Source organism: Littorina saxatilis, linkage group LG1 (assembly GCF_037325665.1).
Source record: "Littorina saxatilis isolate snail1 linkage group LG1, US_GU_Lsax_2.0, whole genome shotgun sequence".
In the NCBI taxonomy this organism is placed as follows: domain Eukaryota; kingdom Metazoa; phylum Mollusca; class Gastropoda; order Littorinimorpha; family Littorinidae; genus Littorina; species Littorina saxatilis.
In genome coordinates, this window is record NC_090245.1 from 95,923,731 (window position 1) to 95,946,754 (window position 23,024).

The 23,024-nt window shown below is 44.7% G+C and overlaps 2 protein-coding genes across 2 annotated transcripts in view; one reads left to right on the top strand and one right to left on the bottom strand.

Annotated features, from left to right (window-relative positions):
* LOC138946402 (uncharacterized) overlaps positions 1–23,024 on the top strand; it is a 78,936-nt gene that overhangs the window by 13,015 nt on the left and 42,897 nt on the right. The window lies entirely within an intron of this gene.
* Positions 5,367–6,984, bottom strand: LOC138950995 (uncharacterized). Its single transcript, XM_070322701.1, has one exon. The coding sequence runs from the start codon at positions 6,381–6,383 to the stop codon at positions 5,367–5,369; it is 1,017 nt and encodes a 338-aa protein (XP_070178802.1). The 5' UTR covers positions 6,384–6,984.

Genomic DNA, 23,024 nt, shown 5'->3' on the forward strand with positions numbered 1-23,024 from the left:
CAACTTTCTGTGCTTGCTGAGATCTAATTCCACACATTCACATGACTAAAGAACAATCAAATTATTGTGCCAATTCCAAAGAAGATGTACCGATAACAAAAGGTCTATTCTCACCTGGTCTACATCATCTCTGGACACGAAACACTCCCTGGTGAACAGCATTCAGTTCCAGGACATACAGCCAACACACACTCCATCACTCCAATTGGTACACACCAACACACACTTTTTCACTTCACAAATGCATCACAAATGCATAATTCATCCCAAGGCCGGCAAGGCTTGACATGTTCTTTCTCTGCCAGTCCAGGCCACAAGTGCGCGTTTGTTTCAACTTTGGCCGAGTTCATTACAACTTTTACTCATTTTAGTCGGGAAAAGGGGAAGGGGGGAGAGGGTCCTACATGACGCTGCTTGATTATGCGTCGCCACCCCAAACATTCTTTTATCAATACGATCTAAACTAATTTAACTTATTAAGAACAAAACTAAGCATTCCCCATTCAGGAATATTCAAACAAATGCATAGTCTGTGTGTTTTCATTCAAACCGAACACGCACACGTAACCGACAGACACAAGCTGACACCCCTGTCTGTGAAATGACGAAACCCTGAAACCCACGTCACACCGACGTCATACCTACGATAACAGCCTACGCCGCAATACAGGCGCTAGAAATTATAATTCTATTGACACAGTCACACAATGTCAATACAGATTTCTCTCACTCACCACATTCTCCCCAACTTAGCATGACTTCTCCTGAAGGCATGTCTTGGAAACAAAAACATGATGTTAAAACCTAACCACCAAAGAAGTTTCAACAACCAATCAAAACTCAAATTGGGCTAACCTATATCTTCAGCCGTCGCAAGTCTCAGTCACAAAAGCTAATCCTGAGTAACACATTTCGAACCTACACGTCAACCACTATTTAAAGATGCATTGACTGTACCGAAACTATTACCACATTTCGAACCTACATGTCAACCACTATTTAAAGATGCATTGACTGTACCGAAACTATTAACACATTTCGAACCTACATGTCAACCACTATTTAAAGATGCATTGACTGTACCGAAACTATCAACACATTTCGAACCTACATGTCAACCACTATTTAAAGATGCATTGACTGTACCGAAACTATTGCTAACAAAGACTTCGACTTGTTGATGATACAGATCAGGGGGGGGGGGGGGGGGGGGGAATTCTCATTGAATAATAAAAGAAAAAAATGATCCCGAGGACAGAGAACAACGTACTGTCAAGGACGCTAAAAAAAATTTTTCACAACAAAGTAACCTTAGAACATATTTACATGCCTAACCTGCACTAAACAATAGGCAACACAGAACAGCTGCTCCCCAACTTTACTTGAACCCACTCCCTAAGAATCCAATAATGTTTCCATGATCCGAAGGAACCGAGGGAGTACGTCAACTGCACGCGAATGCACTGTGCGGGGTTCCTTGTACAAGTTAGAGTGTTTGCCTGCTGTCCTTCTATTGCTCCTCCTTACTACCGGAGTCTCACTCTCACTTTCTGTCTCTGACCGTGAATCTGAGGTGCGGTCATCACCAACAACATCAGTTTTTGGTCGCTCATCAAAATTTGGCAAGACTACTGGGCGACGCCTAGGCGCTGGTACAGGTGCCTTACATTTTCTGACCTCATTTCTGTGTACTCTTTTCAACTCTCCGCCCCGAACGGGTTCTACAACAACCGGAGCACCATCTTCTTCTGGCACAACGCGTACTCTGTACTTTTCTGTTTTCCATGCGTCCTGTATTTTGTTACGGCCTAGCGGGTGATCACGCAACAAAACAACATCCCCGACGTTCAACTTTTCAGCGTGTACTTTCCGATCGTGCTTCAACTTGCGTTCGGATGCTGCCCTCTGCTGTTGTTTCTGTGCATGCTCTTGTGCTACACGCAACCGTTCCTGATGTTCATGAACCCAGTCAGTTACCGATACCGGTTTGTCTTCTTCCCGAATGCCTAACAGGAAATCAACCGGCAGTTTTGGTGCTTGGCCGAAAAGCAGCTGGTAAGGGCTGATGTGACATGAGGAGTGCGGTGTCACATTGTATGTGTAGACGAGTTCTGGCAAGTACTCAGGCCATTTGCGTTTTTTCTCGGGAGGCAGAGTACGCAAGTAATCATGCATCGTCCGATTGTACCGTTCACATTGGGCATTGCCCTGCGGATGGTATGGGGTTGTTCTGGATTTCTTGATCCCATACAAGGCGCACAACTCCTTGATGACTAACCCTTCAAAGTTTCTACCATTGTCGGAGTGTATCCGCGAAGGTATCCCGTACTGTTGAAACCAGTTTTTCACAAGGGCTTTGGCTACAGTGGTCGCTTTCTGATCACGTGTTGGTACGGCAACAGTAAACTTCGTAAACACATCCGTGATAACCAAAACATTTTCACGACCATCCGAGGCCTTGTCGAGGACTGTAAAGTCAATTGCCACAACCTCCAAGGGTCTTGTCGCTATCAAATGTCCCAAGGGCGCACGCGTTTTGATGTGAGGCATCTTGGCAACGTTACAACGCTCACACTGCTCAACCCAACGCCCTACATCGGCAAACATGCCTGGCCAATAGCATCTTTCTTGCAACAATCGGGCCGTCCTCTCCACCCCTTGGTGCCCCGAGGTATGAACACTCTCAAACACAGACTGGCGCAATGGTTCTGGCAAAACCAACTGCAGCACTTTCTGTTCCGTATGTGGTGGAGTGACTTGGCGGAACAAAAGTCCGTCCTTCATAGTCAGTCTCTCCCATTGTCTCTTCAAAGTTACAAAATCGAGTCCTTTCCCTTCCACCTCCTTCCCGCTGGGACACTCTCCTCTTTTCACAAACTCTGCCATCAGTCTTATGGAAGTGTCTTCTTTCTGCATTTTTTGCAGCTCTTCTACAGAGATGGATGGCAGGGACTGTGTGGCACCCAAATCTGACCCCGTTTTCTCTCCTTCCCTGGGCCTATCAACTTCATCATCTTCGCTCATCGACTCAGCACTCACACCCATCGCTAAAACCTTCTCCCATCCCGCAGAACCTAATTCTACTGGGACCGAGCTCCCTGTTTTGTACTCAGCTGGTACAACCTCATTATCACTATCCTCTTCTCCTGGTTCTTGGCACAATGCTCTGGACAGCACATCTGCCGCCACATTTGATTTGCCACTTCGGTACTGAACCGTAAAGTCAAACGTAGCCAACTGGGCTACCCACCTCTGTTCTACTGCCCCAAGTTTAGCAGTCGTCAAGTACCTAAGGGGGTTGTTGTCTGTCAGAACAACAAACTGCGCACCCAGAAGATAGCCCCTAAACTTCTCACAGATAGCCCACCTTAGAGCACCCAGTTCTAACCTCATAGAGCTGTAGTTCACAGGATTTTTCTCTCCTGGTCTAAGTGTGCGACTAGCGTATGCGATCACACGCTTCTTGCCTCCCTGTTCCTGTGTCAAGACAGCACCAAACCCATGCAAACTAGCATCAGTCTCAAGGATGAATGGTTTCGAATAATCAGCGTACCCCAAAACTGGCGTAGACGTGAGTGCGTCTTTAAGCCTATCGAATGCTTGTTGGCAGTCTGCTGTCCATCTTTCCCCTATCTCTACGTTTTTTCCACGTTTTCCAGCCCCATTCTGCGTCATCTGTCCCACTAGTGCATGGAGAGGGCCTGCCATCTTTGAAAATCCAGCCACAAATCTTCGATAGTATGAAGCGAACCCCAGAAATGACCTCAAATCTTTCAGCGACTTAGGTCTCGGCCAGTCTTTCACGACTTTGACCTTTTCTTCTTCTGTGGCAATTCCTTCACCCGACACGGTGTAGCCCAAGTACTGGACCGACCGCTGACATAAATGGCATTTTGATGGGTTCAATTTCAGGCCTAGCTCCCTGAGTCTGAGCAACACCTGTCGCAGTCTTTGCAAATGCTCTTCAAAAGTTTGACTGAACACCAACATGTCGTCCAAGTATACGATCAAGATTTGAAACAACAAATCGGACATCCCAGTGGACATGAGTCTCTGAAAGGTTTGGGGAGCTGTACACAAACCGAACGGCATCCGTTTGTACTCGTACAACCCGAAAGGCGTAGTGAATGCCGTTTTGTGTTGATCTTTTTCATCCATCGCGACCTGGTAATACCCAGACACCAAATCAAGCGTCGTAAAGTAAGTCGCTCCGTGCAAGGCATCAAGAGTCTCATCAATACGTGGCAGTGGGTATGCGTCACGTCTTGTCTTAGCATTGAGCTTTCTATAGTCTACGCAGAGCCTCAGCTCACCGTTCTTTTTCCGTACAAGTACAATGGGTGCAGCATATGCACTACTACTGGGTTGGATAATATCCTTTTCCAATAGTTCTTGTATGTGTTTCTTCACTTCACCTAGCTGAGTAGGTGGGATTCTACGAAAAGTCTGTGCTACTGGCACATCATCATCAGGGATGGTGTGCTTGACCTTGTTAGCAAATCCCAAATCCAAGTCATTCTGAATCAACGTATCAGAAAACTCTGCAAACAACTGTTGCAGCTGTTCTTTTTCTTCTGGACTTGCATCACAGTCTGACAGATCAATTTCTGTTTTCTTTGCACTAGGGGGTTTTGACTGACCCTGAGAAAAGGTTATTTCTCTGTCGGTTTCTGTGACCTCTACCGACTGACAAACTACATGACCGACAGTATGAACTGTACCTATCGGTGTACGCGCTTTCAAAAGTATGCCTTCTTCGCCAACGTTGACGACTGGGACTTGCCACTTAGCATTTTTCTTGGCTACAGTCTGAGCTACAAGAAATCTACCATGGCTACCACGTAGGGGCTCTATGACCAACTCATCCCCTAAGTTTGTTTTTGGAACTGACACGTTCACCTGCATAACTGACCTAGCTGGCAGAAAGACATCACAAGAAAGTTTTGCTATCCCCACACAAGACTCTGACTGATCTCTCCTTTTTGGACAGTTTATTTCTACCTTATCCAGCTCTCCTATCACGTTCATGCCAATTAAGACATCAGGTTCCAACTTTCCAGCTTTGACTAGAACACCACGTGACTCTACAACCTGCCCACCTATTTCGACATCCAGTACCACATATCCTATGTAAGGAATATCCAGACCGTTGGCCCCAACCAAACGTACCATACGTTCGCGAACCAAGTCAAGGTGGCTAAAATGCTTCTGAAAAACGTTTTCACTCATTATCGACACCTGTGATCCTGTGTCCAATAAACAGTTAAACTCTTTCCCTTCTAGCTTAGCCTTCACCTCAGGTTTCCCACCAACTGACTGTTGCCAAAATGAGCCTGTAGAGCCACGGAAGTCGGGCGTATGGCTCTCTACATCCGACTTTCCCTGTTTAAAGCCTCCCCTCTCATCTCAGTCTCGACCTGAACTTCTGATTTTCTACCCCCTGGTTTGTTTTTTGGGCAACTTCTCTGCATATGCCCTGGCTGTTTACATTTGAAACAAATGGGCTGTCCGCTATCGGTCCAACGGAACTTAGTTTGTCCACGTCCACGGCTGCGTTCGTCGACATCACCACCCCCTATCCTCGAACTTTTTGCCTGCTCTTCCAGCATCTTTTTCAGCCTATGTATTTCTGCCTTCAAGGACTGAAACTCAGAGTCTGCCGAATCAGTTGCTGCCATGTGACTGCTTACTCTAGGCCTGCCCTTGCCCTTGTGTAGAGACTCCCACTCTAACGCTCGAACGCGTAACTTGGCATAATCAAGTTGTCTGTCCCTCCTCAGGCAACGCAGCTCCCAAACCAAGTTCTTGTCTTGCAGTCCCTCAATAAACTGATCATTCAGTAGTTCTTGTGAGCTAACCGGCCTTCCTGCCGACTGTTCTTTCTTTTGGAGATCAGAAAACAAGTCTGACAAAGCACATGAATACTCCCTAATTCCCTCCTGTGGACCCTGTACTCTACTGGCAAATGACCTAGTAATCTCTGGCAACGTCCTGTCATCCCCAAATGCTGCTCTCAACACTGAAAACAACACAATGAGACTCTCTATGTTCTGACCACAAGAACGCACTTCCCTCCTTGCCGCCCCTTCTAGATGCTCTAGCACAAACTGCACAGAATCTTCCTCTCTAGGAATTGCTCTAGATACACTGGATATGAATTCGTCCACAGTGTAAGCTGAATCTTCCCCAGAGAACCTGCGCACCTTCCTTGGAGTCGGCACAATAACCGTGAGGTTCGGTGAAGTGGAAGAAGCTGGGCTGAAAAACCTACCCCTCCCCAGACCTCGCATGGTTAACATTTCAGGGCGATCGCGGTGAAAAGATACTGTGGGGGTGCTCCTGGGACTACCACCCACTGCCTCTTCCATCTCACCGTCGCTCATGGTGAACAATAAAACAACAATATCACACTAGTGACACTATTCTGCTCACATGTATACAAAATGCTTGAACATAAACACAGCACACAAAATGAGGCAAATATGCAGTAATGCTCACTAGACCCACAAGTCCACGAATTCAGCAAAATGTCACTACCGGGTCAGTAGCAAGACATGATAAAGCAGATATACAGAACGTACACGGTATCAGGACGCCTGTTCCGCATCAGCCACTGTTCCTCTGTGGAAGATATTTAAAAATTCCACTCACCGTTGGCCGTCGATACGTTCCACTAAATGTCCTTTCACATTACTGGCACGTGCAGAAACAAACACAGTCACCACAGATCCTCGGAAATTGACGGTGTTAAAGTCGTCCACTCCCTGGGGTTGGTCGATAGTCGAGCTGGAGTCTCTCCTCCAAAGTCCGTCCATCACCGGGTCGTTCCAGGTTGGTGACGGTGGTTCCAGGTTGGTGACGGGTGGTTCCAGGTTGGTGACGGGTGGGATAGCGTGTATACCTAAACTACTCGTGTACTACCGTACTACTTTCTATTCTCAAAATATGTGTCCACTTATCTGTACTGTCGGGCGACGCCAAAATGTGGTGTCAGAAGTGGGGTGAGGCAAATCTCTACTACGAAAAAGTTCTGTTGCCACACCACTATAAAGTCACTGGTGTACGTGTGCTCTAAAACACGCTATTAAACACGGTAGTAAAACACTACCTAGAACTAACACGCTAGTACTAAACACACACGCTATCATAAACGCTGTAGTAAAAAATACACGCTATGATAAACATACACGCTATGCTAAACATACACTACGCTATACACGCTATCCCACCAAGAGTCCGCTCGGCTGGGAAAACAAAAAGTAAAAGCAAAGTCAGTAATTACCGAAGCGACAATTCATATCAAAGTATCATCTCACACAGTCATCAACACCACAATTACAATCATTCAAGTTCCAGTATTACATCATGCATGTTTGGTTTTCTCAATCTTATCGTTGGCCTTCTCTTCTGTTGTTAATTACACATCATTTTATTACAGCTGTCAATTTCCAGACAAAACAACAGACCATTTAGCCAAATCCAATATTGGTCCGAGAGGGAACCAACTTTCTGTGCTTGCTGAGATCTAATTCCACACATTCACATGACTAAAGAACAATCAAATTATTGTGCCAATTCCAAAGAAGATGTACCGATAACAAAAGGTCTATTCTCACCTGGTCTACATCATCTCTGGACACGAAACACTCCCTGGTGAACAGCATTCAGTTCCAGGACATACAGCCAACACACACTCCATCACTCCAATTGGTACACACCAACACACACTTTTTCACTTCACAAATGCATCACAAATGCATAATTCATCCCAAGGCCGGCAAGGCTTGACATGTTCTTTCTCTGCCAGTCCAGGCCACAAGTGCGCGTTTGTTTCAACTTTGGCCGAGTTCATTACAACTTTTACTCATTTTAGTCGGGAAAAGGGGAAGGGGGGAGAGGGTCCTACATGACGCTGCTTGATTATGCGTCGCCACCCCAAACATTCTTTTATCAATACGATCTAAACTAATTTAACTTATTAAGAACAAAACTAAGCATTCCCCATTCAGGAATATTCAAACAAATGCATAGTCTGTGTGTTTTCATTCAAACCGAACACGCAGACGTAACCGACAGACACAAGCTGACACCCCTGTCTGTGAAATGACGAAACCCTGAAACCCACGTCACACCGACGTCATACCTACGATAACAGCCTACGCCGCAATACAGGCGCTAGAAATTATAATTCTATTGACACAGTCACACAATGTCAATACAGATTTCTCTCACTCACCACATAAAGGAGCACGACAAGATAAATTTATAAATGTGCTCTTAGAAACAAACGAGTAATGTGGCGGACGGGAGGTCTTCATAATATTATATCAATTGTGCCCGTCCTTATTCACACTGTGTCACGATGTTTGCCAATCCAAAGCGGATTGATCACACGCGTGACTTCCTTGACTTGCACCAATCATGTCGTCGCCTGTGCGAAAGCCCGGTTCTATTAAACATCCCATCACGTCCTAGCATTGATCCCCCCGAAGGCCTCAATTTGCTCACGTACCCAAGTTCAACCCTATACGCTTTGTGGAGCTGGGTGGCTGAGGGGGTCAAATCCCTGCGCGAGAGTCTGTCCAATTATCTTCACCCGTTTCAGGTTCGTCCAACGGCAGAGAGCAAAGAAAGCGAACCAACCGCTGTGGGTTCCTGTCTGCCACGGTCCAGACGCTTTAATGCCGATAAAACGATTTGCTTTTTGTGTCTGGACAAATAAAGTGCAATCAGTTTAGTCAGTACAATTAAGACGCACGCAAAGGTGTTGTAAAACACAAACCAACAAAGGGCCAATCAGACACGACGAAATACGCGTGAAACAGGAACACATGCGCACACGCCGGTCATAGCATCCTGAGTAGTAGTGATGAACCACAACATAGAGAGCGTGGAGACACACACGCAATAACTGTCTCTGTCTGCCTGATAATGTGTCTGCCTGTCTGTCCTTTTTATGTATCTGTCTTTGTCTTGCTCTGTGTGTCTCTCTTTCTCCGAGTCTGTGTTAGTCCCCATGTCTAACCCTCTCTGTCTCTCTTTCTCCGAGTCTGTGTTAGTCCCCATGTCTAACCCTCTCTGTCTCTCTTTCTCCGAGTCTGTGTTAGTCCCCATGTCTAACCCTCTCTGTCTCTCTTTCTCCGAGTCTGTGTTTGTGCCCATGTCTAACCCTCTCTGTCTCTCTTTCTCCGAGCCTGTGTTAGTCCCCATGTCTAACCCTCTCTGTCTCTCTTTCTCCGAGTCTGTGTTAGTCCCCATGTCTAACCCTCTCTGTCTCTCTTTCTCCGAGCCTGTGTTTGTGCCCATGTCTAACCCTCTCTGTCTCTCTTTCTCCGAGTCTGTGTTAGTCCCCATGTCTAACACTCTCTGTCTCTCTTTCTACGAGTCTGTGTTTGACCCCATGGCTAACCCTCTCTGTCTCTCTTTCTACGAGTCTGTGTTTGTGCCCATGTCTAACACTCTCTGTCTCTCTTTCTCCGAGCCTGTGTTTGTGCCCATGTCTAACCCTCTCTGTCTCTCTTTCTCCGAGCCTATGTTTGTGCCCATGTCTAACACTCTCTGTCTCTCTTTCTCCGAGCCTATGTTTGTGCCCATGTCTAACACTCTCTGTCTCTCTTTCTCCGAGTCTGTGTTTGTGCCCATGTCTAACCCTCTCCGTCTCTCTTTCTCCGAGCCTGTGTTAGTCCCCATGTCTAACCCTCTCCGTCTCTCTTTCTCCGAGTCTGTGTTAGTGCCCATGTCTAACCCTCTCTGTCTCTCTTTCTCCGAGTCTGTGTTAGTGCCCATGTCTAACCCTCTCTGTCTCTCTTTCTCCGAGTCTGTGTTTGTGCCCATGTCTAACCCTCTCTGTCTCTCTTTCTCCGAGTCTGTGTTTGTGCCCATGTCTAACCCTCTCTGTCTCTCTTTCTCCGAGTCTGTGTTTGTGCCCATGTCTAACCCTCTCTGTCTCTCTTTCTGGCCGTCTCTCTATCTGTCTCGTCCCCTCTGTCTGTCTATATGTCAATATGTTTGCCTGTTTCTGTATGTCTGTGTGTATGTATGTGCGTCTGTCTGTCTGTGTGTCTGTCTCTGTCTATCCGGCTGGCTGTATCTCTCTGTCATATTGTGATTGTGTGTGTATGTGTGTGTGTGTGTGTGTGTGTGTGTGTGTGCGTGTGTGTGTGTGTGTGTGTGTGTATGTACGTGTGTGTGTGTGTGCGTGTGTGTGTGTGTGTGTGTGTGTGTGTGCGTGTGTGTGTGTGTGTGTGTGTGCGTGTGTGTGTGTGTGTGTGTGTGCGTGCGTGCGTGCGAGTGTGTGTGTGTGTGTGTGTGTGTGTGTGTTTCTATGAGTGCATATCTGCTTGCTTATGTCTGTTTGTGGTTCTGCCTTTAACATTGAACGACTTCTTTATTCATGGCACAAAACCTTATAACAGTAACAACCTAAATGAAGCAGCGAACACTAAATTGCAAATATCCCGTAGTCGTTAAACCGAGGTTACTTCCCCTATAATTATGATTGGGGACTGGAGTGGAAAGTCTAATGGTGCAGAGTAACTACCTCCATGATCAAAGCCGACCCGAGGCATTTTGAAATGAACAAGACTGGCATCGATAAGTATGAGTGGCTCTGACTTGGTCTTGATTAAAAGTCCGTGGTGGTTTACTTGCTGAAGCGACGAACTTAGGTTTAGCCGACTTTTGTGATTTGAACACTCTAAACAGTTGTGTTCCACGTTTGAATACATTTATGTACGAATTTTGGAACACTTTGTTACAAAGTTCTACCGGCAAAGGCAACACATGCAGTGTTCACTTGTGTTCGAATGAGTACTTGTGGACACTATACGTTTATAATGGGTGCCCCTTTTTCTAGTATAATAATGTACTTTGTCACAAAGGGTTCACAACTTGTTACCGGTTACTGGTCACTTTCAAATCAGACTAGAACAAGACAAGAACGGCATAAAACACTGATTGCTTGTTTACACTATGCCATGGAGCACCAGAAGCACAATCACACTGAATCTACCAGCGCTGAATCGGACAAAAACGCACTTTGCTTAGTACAGCTTCAATGCAATACATAACCCGGTGCAATGCCTTATTCACAACTCCCTTCAAGCTGAAAGGATATAGCCTGCATGCCGTCACGATAATTACATAATTAACCGTGAGCCAATCCTGTAGCAGAGAGTCCATGCAGTCTCGTTCTCCCATTCTCTTGAATGACGTATCTTCTTCTTTATCTGTGATCGTGGGCTGCGACTCTTTACGTAAACAGGCAGGTTGAGTGGGCTTGTTCCGTGTATGATCGTCGTGTTCCCCGCTATTTCGTCATGGCGTATACAAAGGGGAAGCAGAAGTCACAACAAAACAGCCTGAATGATCGTTGTGTTTCTCGCCATTTCGTCATGGCGTATACAAAGGGGAAGCAGAAGTCACAGCGAATCAGGTAGCCCGGGTAGCTCAGGTAGTAGAGCACTGGATTTGTGATCGAGAGGTCGCTGGTTCGAATCCGGGCCGGGACGGACACGGGTCAACTTTATGTGCAGAGACGGTATCCATCTCCCACCCCCGTGTCGCCACAATGGCACGTTAAAGATCTTGGTCATTCTACCATAAGTGCAGATGGCTGATACCACCTAAACACGCAAACATCAAAAAGCCGTGAGGGCGTAAAACTCGAATCGTATAAACCAATTCATGTCCAATATAGGCAATTAAGACCTGACGGACAATAAGCCCCTTAAAATCTACTTACAGCAAAAAACCTGAATGATCGTTGTGTTCCTCGCCATTTCGTCATAGCGTATACAAAGAGGAAGCAGTAGTCACAGCAAAAAACTGAATGATCGTTGTGTTTCCCGCCATTTCGTCATGGCGTCCATACAAAGGGGAAGCAGTAGTCACAGCAAAAAAACTGTATGATCGTTGTGTTCCCCGCCATTTCGTCATAGCGTATACAAAGGGGAAGCAGTAGTCACAGCAAAAAAACTGTATGATCGTTGTGTTCCCCGCCATTTCGTCATGGCGTATACAAAGGGGAAGCAGTAGTCACAGCAAAAAAACTGTATGATCGTTGTGTTCCCCGCCATTTCGTCATGGCGTATACAAAGGGGAAGCAGTAGTCACAGCAAAAAAACTGTATGATCGTTGTGTTCCCCGCCATTTCGTCATGGCGTATACAAAGGGGAAGCAGTAGTCACAGCAAAAAAACTGTATGATCGTTGTGTTCCCCGCCATTTCGTCATGGCGTATACAAAGGGGAAGCAGTAGTCACAGCAAAAAATCTGCATTGTTGTTCTCCCTTTTAGTAAAATGGCGTGGGTAAAAAATGAGACTTTCTTTCTCACCTCAGCCAAAACGGAAATCAAAGTTCCAACATTTTTCTATGTTACAATCCATTTGAAGGTTTGTTTCTGTTTGTACCAGTATCAATCATAATTATCATTCGTTTAGCTAGTAACATGATTTTTGTTTACATTGTGTTTCGACGTTGTAGACGTTTTTGTGACTTTAGGCCAATATGGCATGACGATTATAAATTTATAATTTGACCTAAACCTCACGTACAACTTTTGTTATACCCAAAACTTCAACAGGTAAAAAAACAAAAACATTATATGCACAATGATGGTCTTATGATCGTTTCGATATGACCATATGGTGTGAAAGTATTCTGATTTCGCTCTCTTCCGTCTCCAACCCCCTCTTTCCCTCTCCCTTTCTCTCTCTCTCTCTCTCTCTTTATCTCTCTCTTCCTCTCTCTCTCTCTCTCTCTCTCTCTCTCTCTCTCTCTCTCTCTCTCTGTCTCTCTCTCTCTCTGTCTCTCTGTCTCTCTGTCTCTCTGTCTCTCTCTCTCTCTCTCTCTCTCTCTCTCTCTCTCTCTCTCTCTCTCTCTCTCTCTCTTTCTCTCTCTCTCACTGTGTCTCCCTCTGTCAATACAATATTCACGCCGGTAAATGATCCGTCTTCTGGACATTAGGCCTGAATGCTTTTCCCTGGCAAATTAATCATCAGACATGGCCACAGTCGGGTGAAAATTGGTAGTATCGCTTCTTATTTCTCCTTGCTGTTATTACATGTAAGTAACACCCACGTCATTCACTCGGCGCAGGGCACAGTGTTGCTCTCGCATCCACGCCTTGATCCCTTCTTCGTGTTTCTTGGTTCACTGCTAATGAGAGAGAGAGAAAGAGATAGAGAAAGAGAGACAGAGACAGAGACAGACAGACAGACAGACAGAGAGAGAGAGAGAGAGAGAAGGAGAAAGAGAGGGAGAGAGAGGGAGATAGAGAGAGGGAGAAAGAGAGAGAGAGAGAGAGAGAGGGAGAGAGAGAGAGGGAGAAAGAGAGAGGGAGAGAGGGGGGGAAGAGGGGGAGAGAGGGGGGGCAGACAGAGAGACAGATATAGACAGACAGACAGACACAGACTGCCAGACAAACAGACAGACAGACAGTCAGACACACAGTAAAACACATATAGAAAGACAGACAGACGCAGACAGACACACATACATACATACCGCCCCAGACAGATACAAAGAAACAGACAATGAGAGAAGTTGAGAGTGAGACAGAGAGAGAGAGAGAAAGAGACAGAGAGAGTGAGACAGAGAGAGAGAGGGAGACAGAGAGAGAAAGAGAGTGAGACAGAGAGAGAGAGAGACAGAGAGAGAAAGAGAGTGAGACAGAGAGAGAGTGAGACAGAGAGAGAGAGAGAAAGAGAGAGAGAGAAAGGGAAAGAGAGAGGGAGAGAGAGAGAGAGAGACAGAGAGAGTGAGACAGAGAGAGAGAGAGAGAAAGAGAGAGAGAGAGAGAGAGATAGAGAGAGAGAGAGAGAGAGAGAGAGAGAGAGAGAGAGAGAGAGAGAGAGAGAGAGAGAGAGAGAGAGAGAAAGAGACGGCTTAACATACCGACAGATCGACAGAAACAGAAACAAAGAGAGAATCAAAGACATAAAAAGGACAGGCAGACAAAGAGACAGAAGTTGGGTCGCTAGGTTTTTTTTCTGAGCTTGTCTCTTTGTTTGTTTGTTGGTTGGTTTTTGGTTGGTTTGCTTGTTTGTTTGTTCAATTACTATCGTTTCAAAACAACCGCTTCGTTCATATGACGTTGCAATCAATTATAATGTTGTAAAGCATAACTGGCAGGTCACGTGATCACCTCTGCGTGTTTTAAACCCAGGAGGCAAAATAACAATTAGTTTGTCCTCTGTAACTCCGGATCCTAAATAGGCTCCACTGTTCCAACAAAGAGCGGGGTGCACACACAAAAAGCCTTCCCGCATGGCCCTTATCACGCATCTCTTTCACTTCACTCAGCGAGGAGGCAATTGGAGATGTTATCAACCAACTCAACCGGCGACACACTACTACAGCAGTTGGCTGAAACCATTGATGGCGGCAGCATGCTGCTTCGCTAGTGCTTGGAAGGGAAGAACTCGTCTGGAACACGTGAGGATGTGAGGCACGTCAAGTTCCGACAGTTTGGCGCGAGATGGGAACGGTTCTGAAGTGGTGCTTGTTTCTGCGTGGTTTGTTAAGTTGATCATGGGGTGATCGATAAATGCATCCCCCTCTCGCAACCACACTAACAACCCCGCCCACACTCCACACAAAAACAGTTTTATGCCTGTGACTTTCCCCCAGAATATAAAACGTGCATTGAAAGCCCCGCGACACAATTCACACACACACACAAATAAAACAACAACCACGGATCAATCGATAACATTTCAACATCATTATCGACAACTCTCAGGATGTTGACACTCTAATACTTCGTTCTCGTTTCAATATGCTTACACGTTATTTGTTGTTCTCTTTTTCAATGGCGACTTCTTTGTGTCCCTCCCCCCCCCCCCCCCCTATGAATTTTAATGAACCTCCCGCCTTTTACTCTGATACCCATTACATGTGAATAGGTTTTTTTCAAGCAAAGAATAAGACTAATGCTGAATTGGTCGCGCATGCCCCCTGGGTTCCCAGGTTCTCGAGACAAAAAGCAACAAACAACAAACAAACAAAAGTCACTCTGGAAGTGTGCAGATGTCTTCTCTGGCGTATACCACCAAGTACAAACAGGCTGTACAGTTACCGCTGCCAGAAAGCTGTCAACGATAGCAGGAATGGACACAATGCACCCCGCTTTGTCAGACTACAATGCAAGCCGGACAGACGTCTTCCACAAACACAGACCGAATCAGACAGGATTTGTCAGCGCAAACCAGAGCAAACAAGCACACAGAAGAATTGGCATTGAAGCTCCTATGTTCAACAGAATCAAGCTAAGCAACTCTTATCTGACACACGTGTAAAGGAATGGCATGCCGTCTGTTGCGCATTTAGTTAAAATTGTGTATCAAGATCTTTATGGATATTCTTTCGGAATAACCTATATGTTGCATATATTGTATCTGTTACTTTTTGATTTTGAGTTTACTGAGGCAGGTCCACATTTCTCTTAGGACATTATAACATTATCTTTTGACTTACTAATTGTGTCCTCCTCTTCTTCCTGTTCGTTAACGGGAAGATAATTGCATATGTTCACGCAAGGGGAGAGGACTCTTTATTGACTGGTCATTGCGTTTACTGAAGCAGGTCCACATTTCTCTGAGCACATTATAACATTGTCTTTTGTCTTACTGAGTATGTCCTCCTCTTCTTCCTGTTCGTTAACGAGGGCGGGAAGATAATTGCATTTGTTCACGCAAGGGGAGATGACTCGTTATTGACTGGGGAATTGGAACAGAGTTGTCCATATATATGTCGAGCCGATGCAGTTCTGAAAGTTTAAATGTCAAGGCGTCAGTCATACACGCTCCCAGCCAATATCCATGCCTGTCAGGGAACTATTCTCTCCCTATAGAAATTCTCTCGTCTAACTTTCCAATTTATCATACTCAGGGCGGCCTAACGAGGACCGATTGACTCCGACGCGTTTGATCGACAGAAGCCGCCCACCTCAGGCAAAATGTATCGAAGTCGGTGACGTAAATAGCCGATTCATAATGTTCCCGGAAGCTCTTTTATAATTTCAGGATGGAAATGGAAGCTAACGATTAAGATATCAGAAAGTGCTTAGAGTTACAACTCGCTGGACATAGGGTGCCGTGGGTTCCCAATGATTGAAAGTGGTCCATTTTATGGCTGGGTGGGAGCGGAAGATTGTTTTCCTGCCAGGTAAAAACTGTTTTCCTGGATTTTATTATTGGCTTTGCTATTTCGGATCGAGTTCATATTACAGGCTGATGTATGTTAACGGCTCCCCGATTCTTCACGGGAAGTAAACTGCCAAGGGAAATATAAACATACCTCGGTCGTTTTGGAGAATTTTCTAATGTAGATTGTTTTCTCTCCGAACACTGGCGAGATTCAATCCGGGTCGTTAATTAGATGAATATCTTGCATCCGTGAACTTGCATAAAGGCTTGTAGTTGTGATGGTGGAATGATTTCCTGTTGGTCCGGATAATAGAGGATCTCGCGCGTGGCGAATCATGAACAAAGGAAATTGTTCGTGTTGAATGTTATATATTTTATTTTTCAAAAGGTTTCATAGCCGAAATAGTCACCATTTCCTTGACGTCTAAGGCTCGTTGCTTCAGATGTAGACGTCTAAGGCTCGTTGCTTCAGATGTTGACGTCTAAGGCTCGTTGCTTCAGATGTTGACGTCTAAGGCTCGTTGCTTCAGATGTAGACGTCTAAGGCTCGTTGCTTCAATTCAGATGTTGACGTCTAAGGCTCGTTGCTTCAGATGCAGACGTCTAAGGCTCGTTGCTTCAGATGTAGACGTCTAAGGCTCGTTGCTTCAGATGTAGACGTCTAAGGCTCGTTGCTTCAGATGTAGACGATCATATTCACAATTACCCGAGCGTTGTCCTGACATTAGGTTCTGCAAAACACAAGCTCTTTGTTGGTTTTTTTGGTGGTTTTTTTAACATGTATAGGCTTTACATTACATTACATCACATAGACAAGGGGACAATTACAACACACAGGGGGTGGGGGTGGAGGGGGGGTGTTCATGGCTTGATGGTCGCAGTATCAAAAATATGTAAAGGAAAAAGAACCTAAGGGTTACATCAAAACATGCATATACAAGCGCCAATCCTTGGAAAAAGTATCTAGTGTATTATTCATAGCTGCTTTGTACTTTTCCCAAATAAATCTTTGCTTAACATTTCTATTAAATGTCTGAAAATGAGGAATCTTTTTGTTCATTTTGGAAATATATATGTGATGTTTGGCATAAATTACTAGCACATCAAAAACTTTATCGGTGACTACATTGTTCGCCACTCCAAATAGAACCAGTTTTTTGGACAGTGTTATATTGTCACAATGGGTGCAGTTCGCCTTTGGGTTTTTATTTCACATGGCATTCCGTCATGATTATCCGTGTGACGGCGCAAAGTAACTTGAGCGGCCAGCTTGAATAACTCAGAGACGTCAACGTTCTAAAATCAAGACTCAAAAACTGAGACAGACTTGTTTGTGGAACGTTACTTGTATTTCAATCACAACACGAAACAAACACGTCTCATCGATCAAATGCCAGTCGTGTGAATTGAATTAAGTTACCTTCCTCGTCTCATTTTGCCCATCATATTAGCCACCACATATTTGTTCAGGGTTTAACGTCTGATAAAAGCTTTTTTTCACTTGGAAATATCAAAAATCTAAAGCCTGATTGGATTTTTTGTTATACAGATTGCATGTCTCGCTTTGGCTGAATTTTGCAGTGACAATTGATCCACACACACACACAGACACACACACACACACACACACACACACACACACACACACACACACACACACACACACACACACACACACACACACACACACACACACACAAATAAATAAATAAAACGCTCTGCGCTTCAAAGTGGAAGAATGGACTTAATCCATGTCCAAAAAAACTTGAACGGAGCTATGTTGAACTTCATTCAGGATAATTAACATGGGAAGAGCAAGGTGGTTTCACTGTCCCTGTTTTGGAGTAAAGATTAGCTTTGATGCCTCATCCAAATGACGGGGGCAACAGTGTCGTGATCCGTGAGGTGCTTCTTCTTCGTCGTTCGATCGCAGGAGGGAGGGGGTGGGGTTGGGGTTGATAGAGGCTTCAAAGACCTAGGCTAAAGAGCAGTGATTCTTCCATTGATTATCTCTGTCTCTGGCACATCCAAGAGACCATCTGGCTTATCGGATGTAAAGTGGCCAAGACACTGATAGCTTTTACTGCCAACAAACCCTGATTTCCTTCTTCAGGCTTAAGTGCCCCGCAGATTGGTATTGGCATCTTTGTGGGGAGCTTGGGTCTAACGATACTGCGGTCCATTAGTTTTAATTGACTGATGTGGATCGTAGGTAAGTATGTCGGTGATACCTTTTGGGAGTATATTTCTCTTGTAAAAGGACTGTTCATTTCTTGCGATGACGTAGGCTGGGAAGGTATATGAAGCTAGGTTGCGGATTGAAGGTAGTGCTCAATAAAGTAGAACATGTATTACCAATCAAACGTGTTTTATTGGAGTCAAACAGACCACACATATTGACGTCGTTGTGTAGTGAAATCCTCTCTAATGGTCGCCACTTTGCCTTGTTAACGGTAAGACCGGCGGTCCGATTGCCGTTCGACTGCGGTAGAACTGTTCTCTGACGAAGCAGGGAGTGCTTCATCTGTATTACCATTGTCGCCAACATAAAGCAAGAAATAGCTCTCTTTGGGTGAGAGGAGTTGTGAAAGGACCACCATTAACGGTGCGAACAATGTATGGGCCGTTGACTTATCAGAATGTTGCACTCTTTGAACATCATGACGCACTCTTTGAACATCATAACGCGTAACAAAAATAACATGGGCATCATTATCCTCTTTCCCTTCCAAATTACCCCTACCTCTTTTTATATTTAGTCAAGTTTTGACTAAATATTTTAACATCGAGGGGGAATCGAGACGAGGGTCGTGGTGTATGTGTGTGTGTGTGCGTGTGTGTGTGTGTGTGTGTGTGTGTGTGTGTGTGTGTGTGTGTGTGTGTGTGTGTGTGTGTGTGTGTCTGTCTGTCTGTGCGTGTGTGTGTGTGTAGAGCGATTCAGACCAAACTACTAGACCGATCTTTATGAAATTTTACATGAGAGTTTCTGGGAATGATATCCCCGGACGTTTTTTTCATTTTTTTGTTAAATGTCTTTGATGACGTCATATCCGGCTTTTTGTAAAAGTTGAGGCGGCACTGTCACACCCTCATTTTTTTAATCAAATTGATTGAAATTTTGGCCAAGCAATCTTCGACGAAGGCCGAACTTCGGTATTGCATTTCAGCTTGGTGGCTTAAAAATTAATTAATGACTTTGGTCATTAAAAATCTGAAAATTGTAAAAAAAATATGTTTTTTATAAAACGATCCAAATTTACGTTCATCTTATTCTTCATCATTTTATGATTCCAAAAACATATAAATACATTATATTTGGATTAAAAACAAGCTCTGAAAATTAAAAATATAAAAATTATGATTAAAATTAAATGTTCGAAATCAATTTAAAAACACTTTCATCTTATTCCTTGTCGGTTCCTGATTCCAAAGACATATAGATATGATATGTTTGGATTAAAAACACGCTCAGAAAGTTAAAACGAAGAGAGGTACAGAAAAGCGTGCTATCCTTCTCAGCGCAACTACTACCCCGCTCTTCTTGTCAATTTCACTGCCTTTGCCACGAGCGGTGGACTGACGATGCTACGAGTATACGGTCTTGCTGAAAAATTGCATTCCGTTCAGTTTCATTCTGTGAGTTCGACAGCTTGACTAAAATTAATGTTGTATTTTCGCCTTACGCGACTTGTTTGTGTGTGTGTGTGTGTGACTCAGTTGCATGCAGGCTGCTTCAACCCTGAGTTGTTTTGCCTTTTTTTGTTTTGTTTTTTTTTGTTGGTAAGGCCCCCTTTCTCCTACTTCTCTCGCGCTGTTTTCTCTTTGTCTCTGTCTCTCTTTCTCCCTCTCTCTCTGTAACACACACACACACACACACACACACACACACGCATGCACGCACGCACGCAAGCACACACCCACACACACGCACGCATGCACGCACGCACGCAAGCACACACACGCACGCACGCACGCACGCAAGCACACACACACACACACACACACATACACAAACATGCCTACCAACTCTGTTCCTTGCGCATAGCATCACACAAATCTCTGTGCTAAATCCGAGCTGTCGATTCCTCCTCCATAGCTTCCCACTCATGCGAGCCGATCGCGAGGACAGGGCTACGTAACTCGTACTCCAATCTCACAACCCCAGCCCTTCACAATGATTACTATGATGAAGTGTCGCATTACTGTCACTGAGTGCCCTCCCCTCGTGTTATCCTGGGGGCGCTGATGACAGCTTCCGGTGAAGTGACGATACGAGACTACTCATGTTGCACTCTAGCCTCCGGCGTACAGCAGCCTTCATCAGGGCCTCCGGAGTTGCTGTCTGAGCGAACGACGAAGAAGAAGAAGAATGTTGCACTCTGCAGCAAGGGATATGTGCCTTCGCTAATCTGATCTTTGGAAAGGAAAAAAGGAAAAATTAAGGTGCTTATTGTCCGTCAGGTCTAAATTGCCTATAATATTGGACATGACTTGGTTTATGCAATCTTTGGAAATCGCAGCTCTCTGTTTTATAGAGGGGACTACATTTAAATGTCATTGGCTACGCAAGATTCACTACGTGTTAAAAATGCGTTTGTGTTGTGATCGCTAGTGATTGGCCTACAATGTCACGTGTGTTTGTTTGCCGGAGTATTTCCAAGGAAAAGTAACTCTTTGACAACCCACAAAGTTATTTCCGGAATGCTTATAGTACCTGCCACATTCTCTGACCACGACACGGAAGCGCCTCTTGCTGTTGAACTCGCTTGTACCTGTGTGACGATTTCATCTTTCGCCGTGGTCATATTTCGATTCTCGGCCTCGTTGATCTAGTATACACTCCACACTGAACAAAACAAAAAAAACGTCCATAGTACTAATGAGCGACTATGTGTACCTTACATTCATGGGGCCAAATTTGTCCAACCGATTTGTTTGTATTCAACTTAGAAATTTGATTCATCCTAAATTGTTTTCCTTCTTATTCAAGGGACGTAACCACTCGGTACACGTTTTCGAAGAAATCGATTTTGGGGGTGAAATCTATCAAATTTCACCACCAATTGTCTTCACATGCAAGAAACTGACATGCTTTTTGTCCATAAATAATTTCACTTCTTAATTTTACCAGGAAACAACATTTCAGTCTTGAGTATATATCAAGGGGGAAATATGAACACGGGCGAAAGATGAAATCGTCACACCTGCAAATCTCTCATACTTGCTTTCTCTCTCATTTGTGTTTGTTTGTTTGTTTGTTTGCTTGCTTGCTTCTTTTACTATTTTTCTTGTTGGCTTATGGACTGTTTTGCTTGATGTAGTGCAAACCAATGTCAAAATAGTTGAGTGAACGTTTACTACAAAACACCACATCCTATTTTAAGCAGGGTCTTATTTTCAAATGTCACACGCTTTCCTTCTTTGCCACTACTAAAGCAAACGTGTGCAAGATTGTATGTTACACGCTTTGGAGCATGTGCAAGAACGGATTCAAACTCGAAATTGTCCCTCCAAAAACCCCAAAATGCACACACGACTTTTATTTCTCCTGCTGTTATCGTTTCTTCTCTTTACAAATTCTTCAACGCTGAGAATACTGAAAACGGCATCCCAGACGACAGTGCTGTTTCCATACGCGAGTTTAGCTTCCCTTGGAAAGTGGCTCGCTCAGGAGGCCTGTTAGTCTGAATCTAGAAGGACAGAGTTATGAACATAGATGACAAAGATCCCGGAAAGAACAAACATTTCGCGGATGCAGACACAGAAAGACGTCATGAAGATTGCGATGCTTCAAAAGATACAGACTGTGACGATGACTGTGACGTCATTCACATATACCGAGACGTCATTTATAGTTGTTCGGTCACTTTCGTCAAAAAGTAGATCTCTCCACAATGACTGCTCCTGTGTTTAGGTTTATCAAGCGTGAGTACGCAAAATGTGTTTGTTCTCTCCTCTGTTGAAGCTGTGAGACATAATCGCCATTACGAGCTAGTCGTGTGACAGACAGTTTTCTTGCACACTCGACTGCTGCTGTTTCACTCCGGCTAAAGCCGTCGTGAAACATCTACAGTCTCGTGTGCAAGAAAACTCTCTGTCACACGACTAGCTCGTAATAGCGGGTATTGTTATCCTTGTTCTCTCGTCGAAAGCATTCATAAAACGTCGATATTTGACAGACTTAAGTAAATGCGCACTCATTCCCGTCAATAAGCAGCTTGATTCTCCATCCCAGATCCGGCCAGGCTGTTGTGTGCTGCAAGAACATCCCTCCACTTGGTCACATACCAACATTGAACATCCCTCCACTTGGTCACATACCAACATTGAACATCCCTCCACTTGGTCACATACCAACATTGAACATCCCTCCACTTGGTCACATACCAACATTGAACATCCCTCCACTTGGTCACATACCAACATTGAACATCCCTCCACTTGGTCACATACCAACATTGAACATCCCTCCACTTGGTCACATACCAACATTGAACATCCCTCCACTTGGTCACATACCAACATTGAACATCCCTCCACTTGGTCACATACCAACATTGAACGGCCTGGCTGCTCTCTTATCTGTGCACAGTCGAACATTATTGATGAATTAATTTGGTACATTGAAGTAGTGTTTTTTTCAGAGGTTAGTTCGTGAAAAGGTTCCAAATGGCCACGGCAAGAAGTCAGGGGGTTGGTTTGTGGTATATGTTCGAGTGGTAGGATTATCTTATACAATGTAACAAGCCTTGCCAGATCTAAGATGGTGAATACAATTTCGTTTGCACGGGAAGAAGTGTGCTTTTAGCGGCAAGTCTAAATACTATGCACTCCCAGCATGCCGCCTGTTCTTACCGCCCTGTGTGTGTATGAAG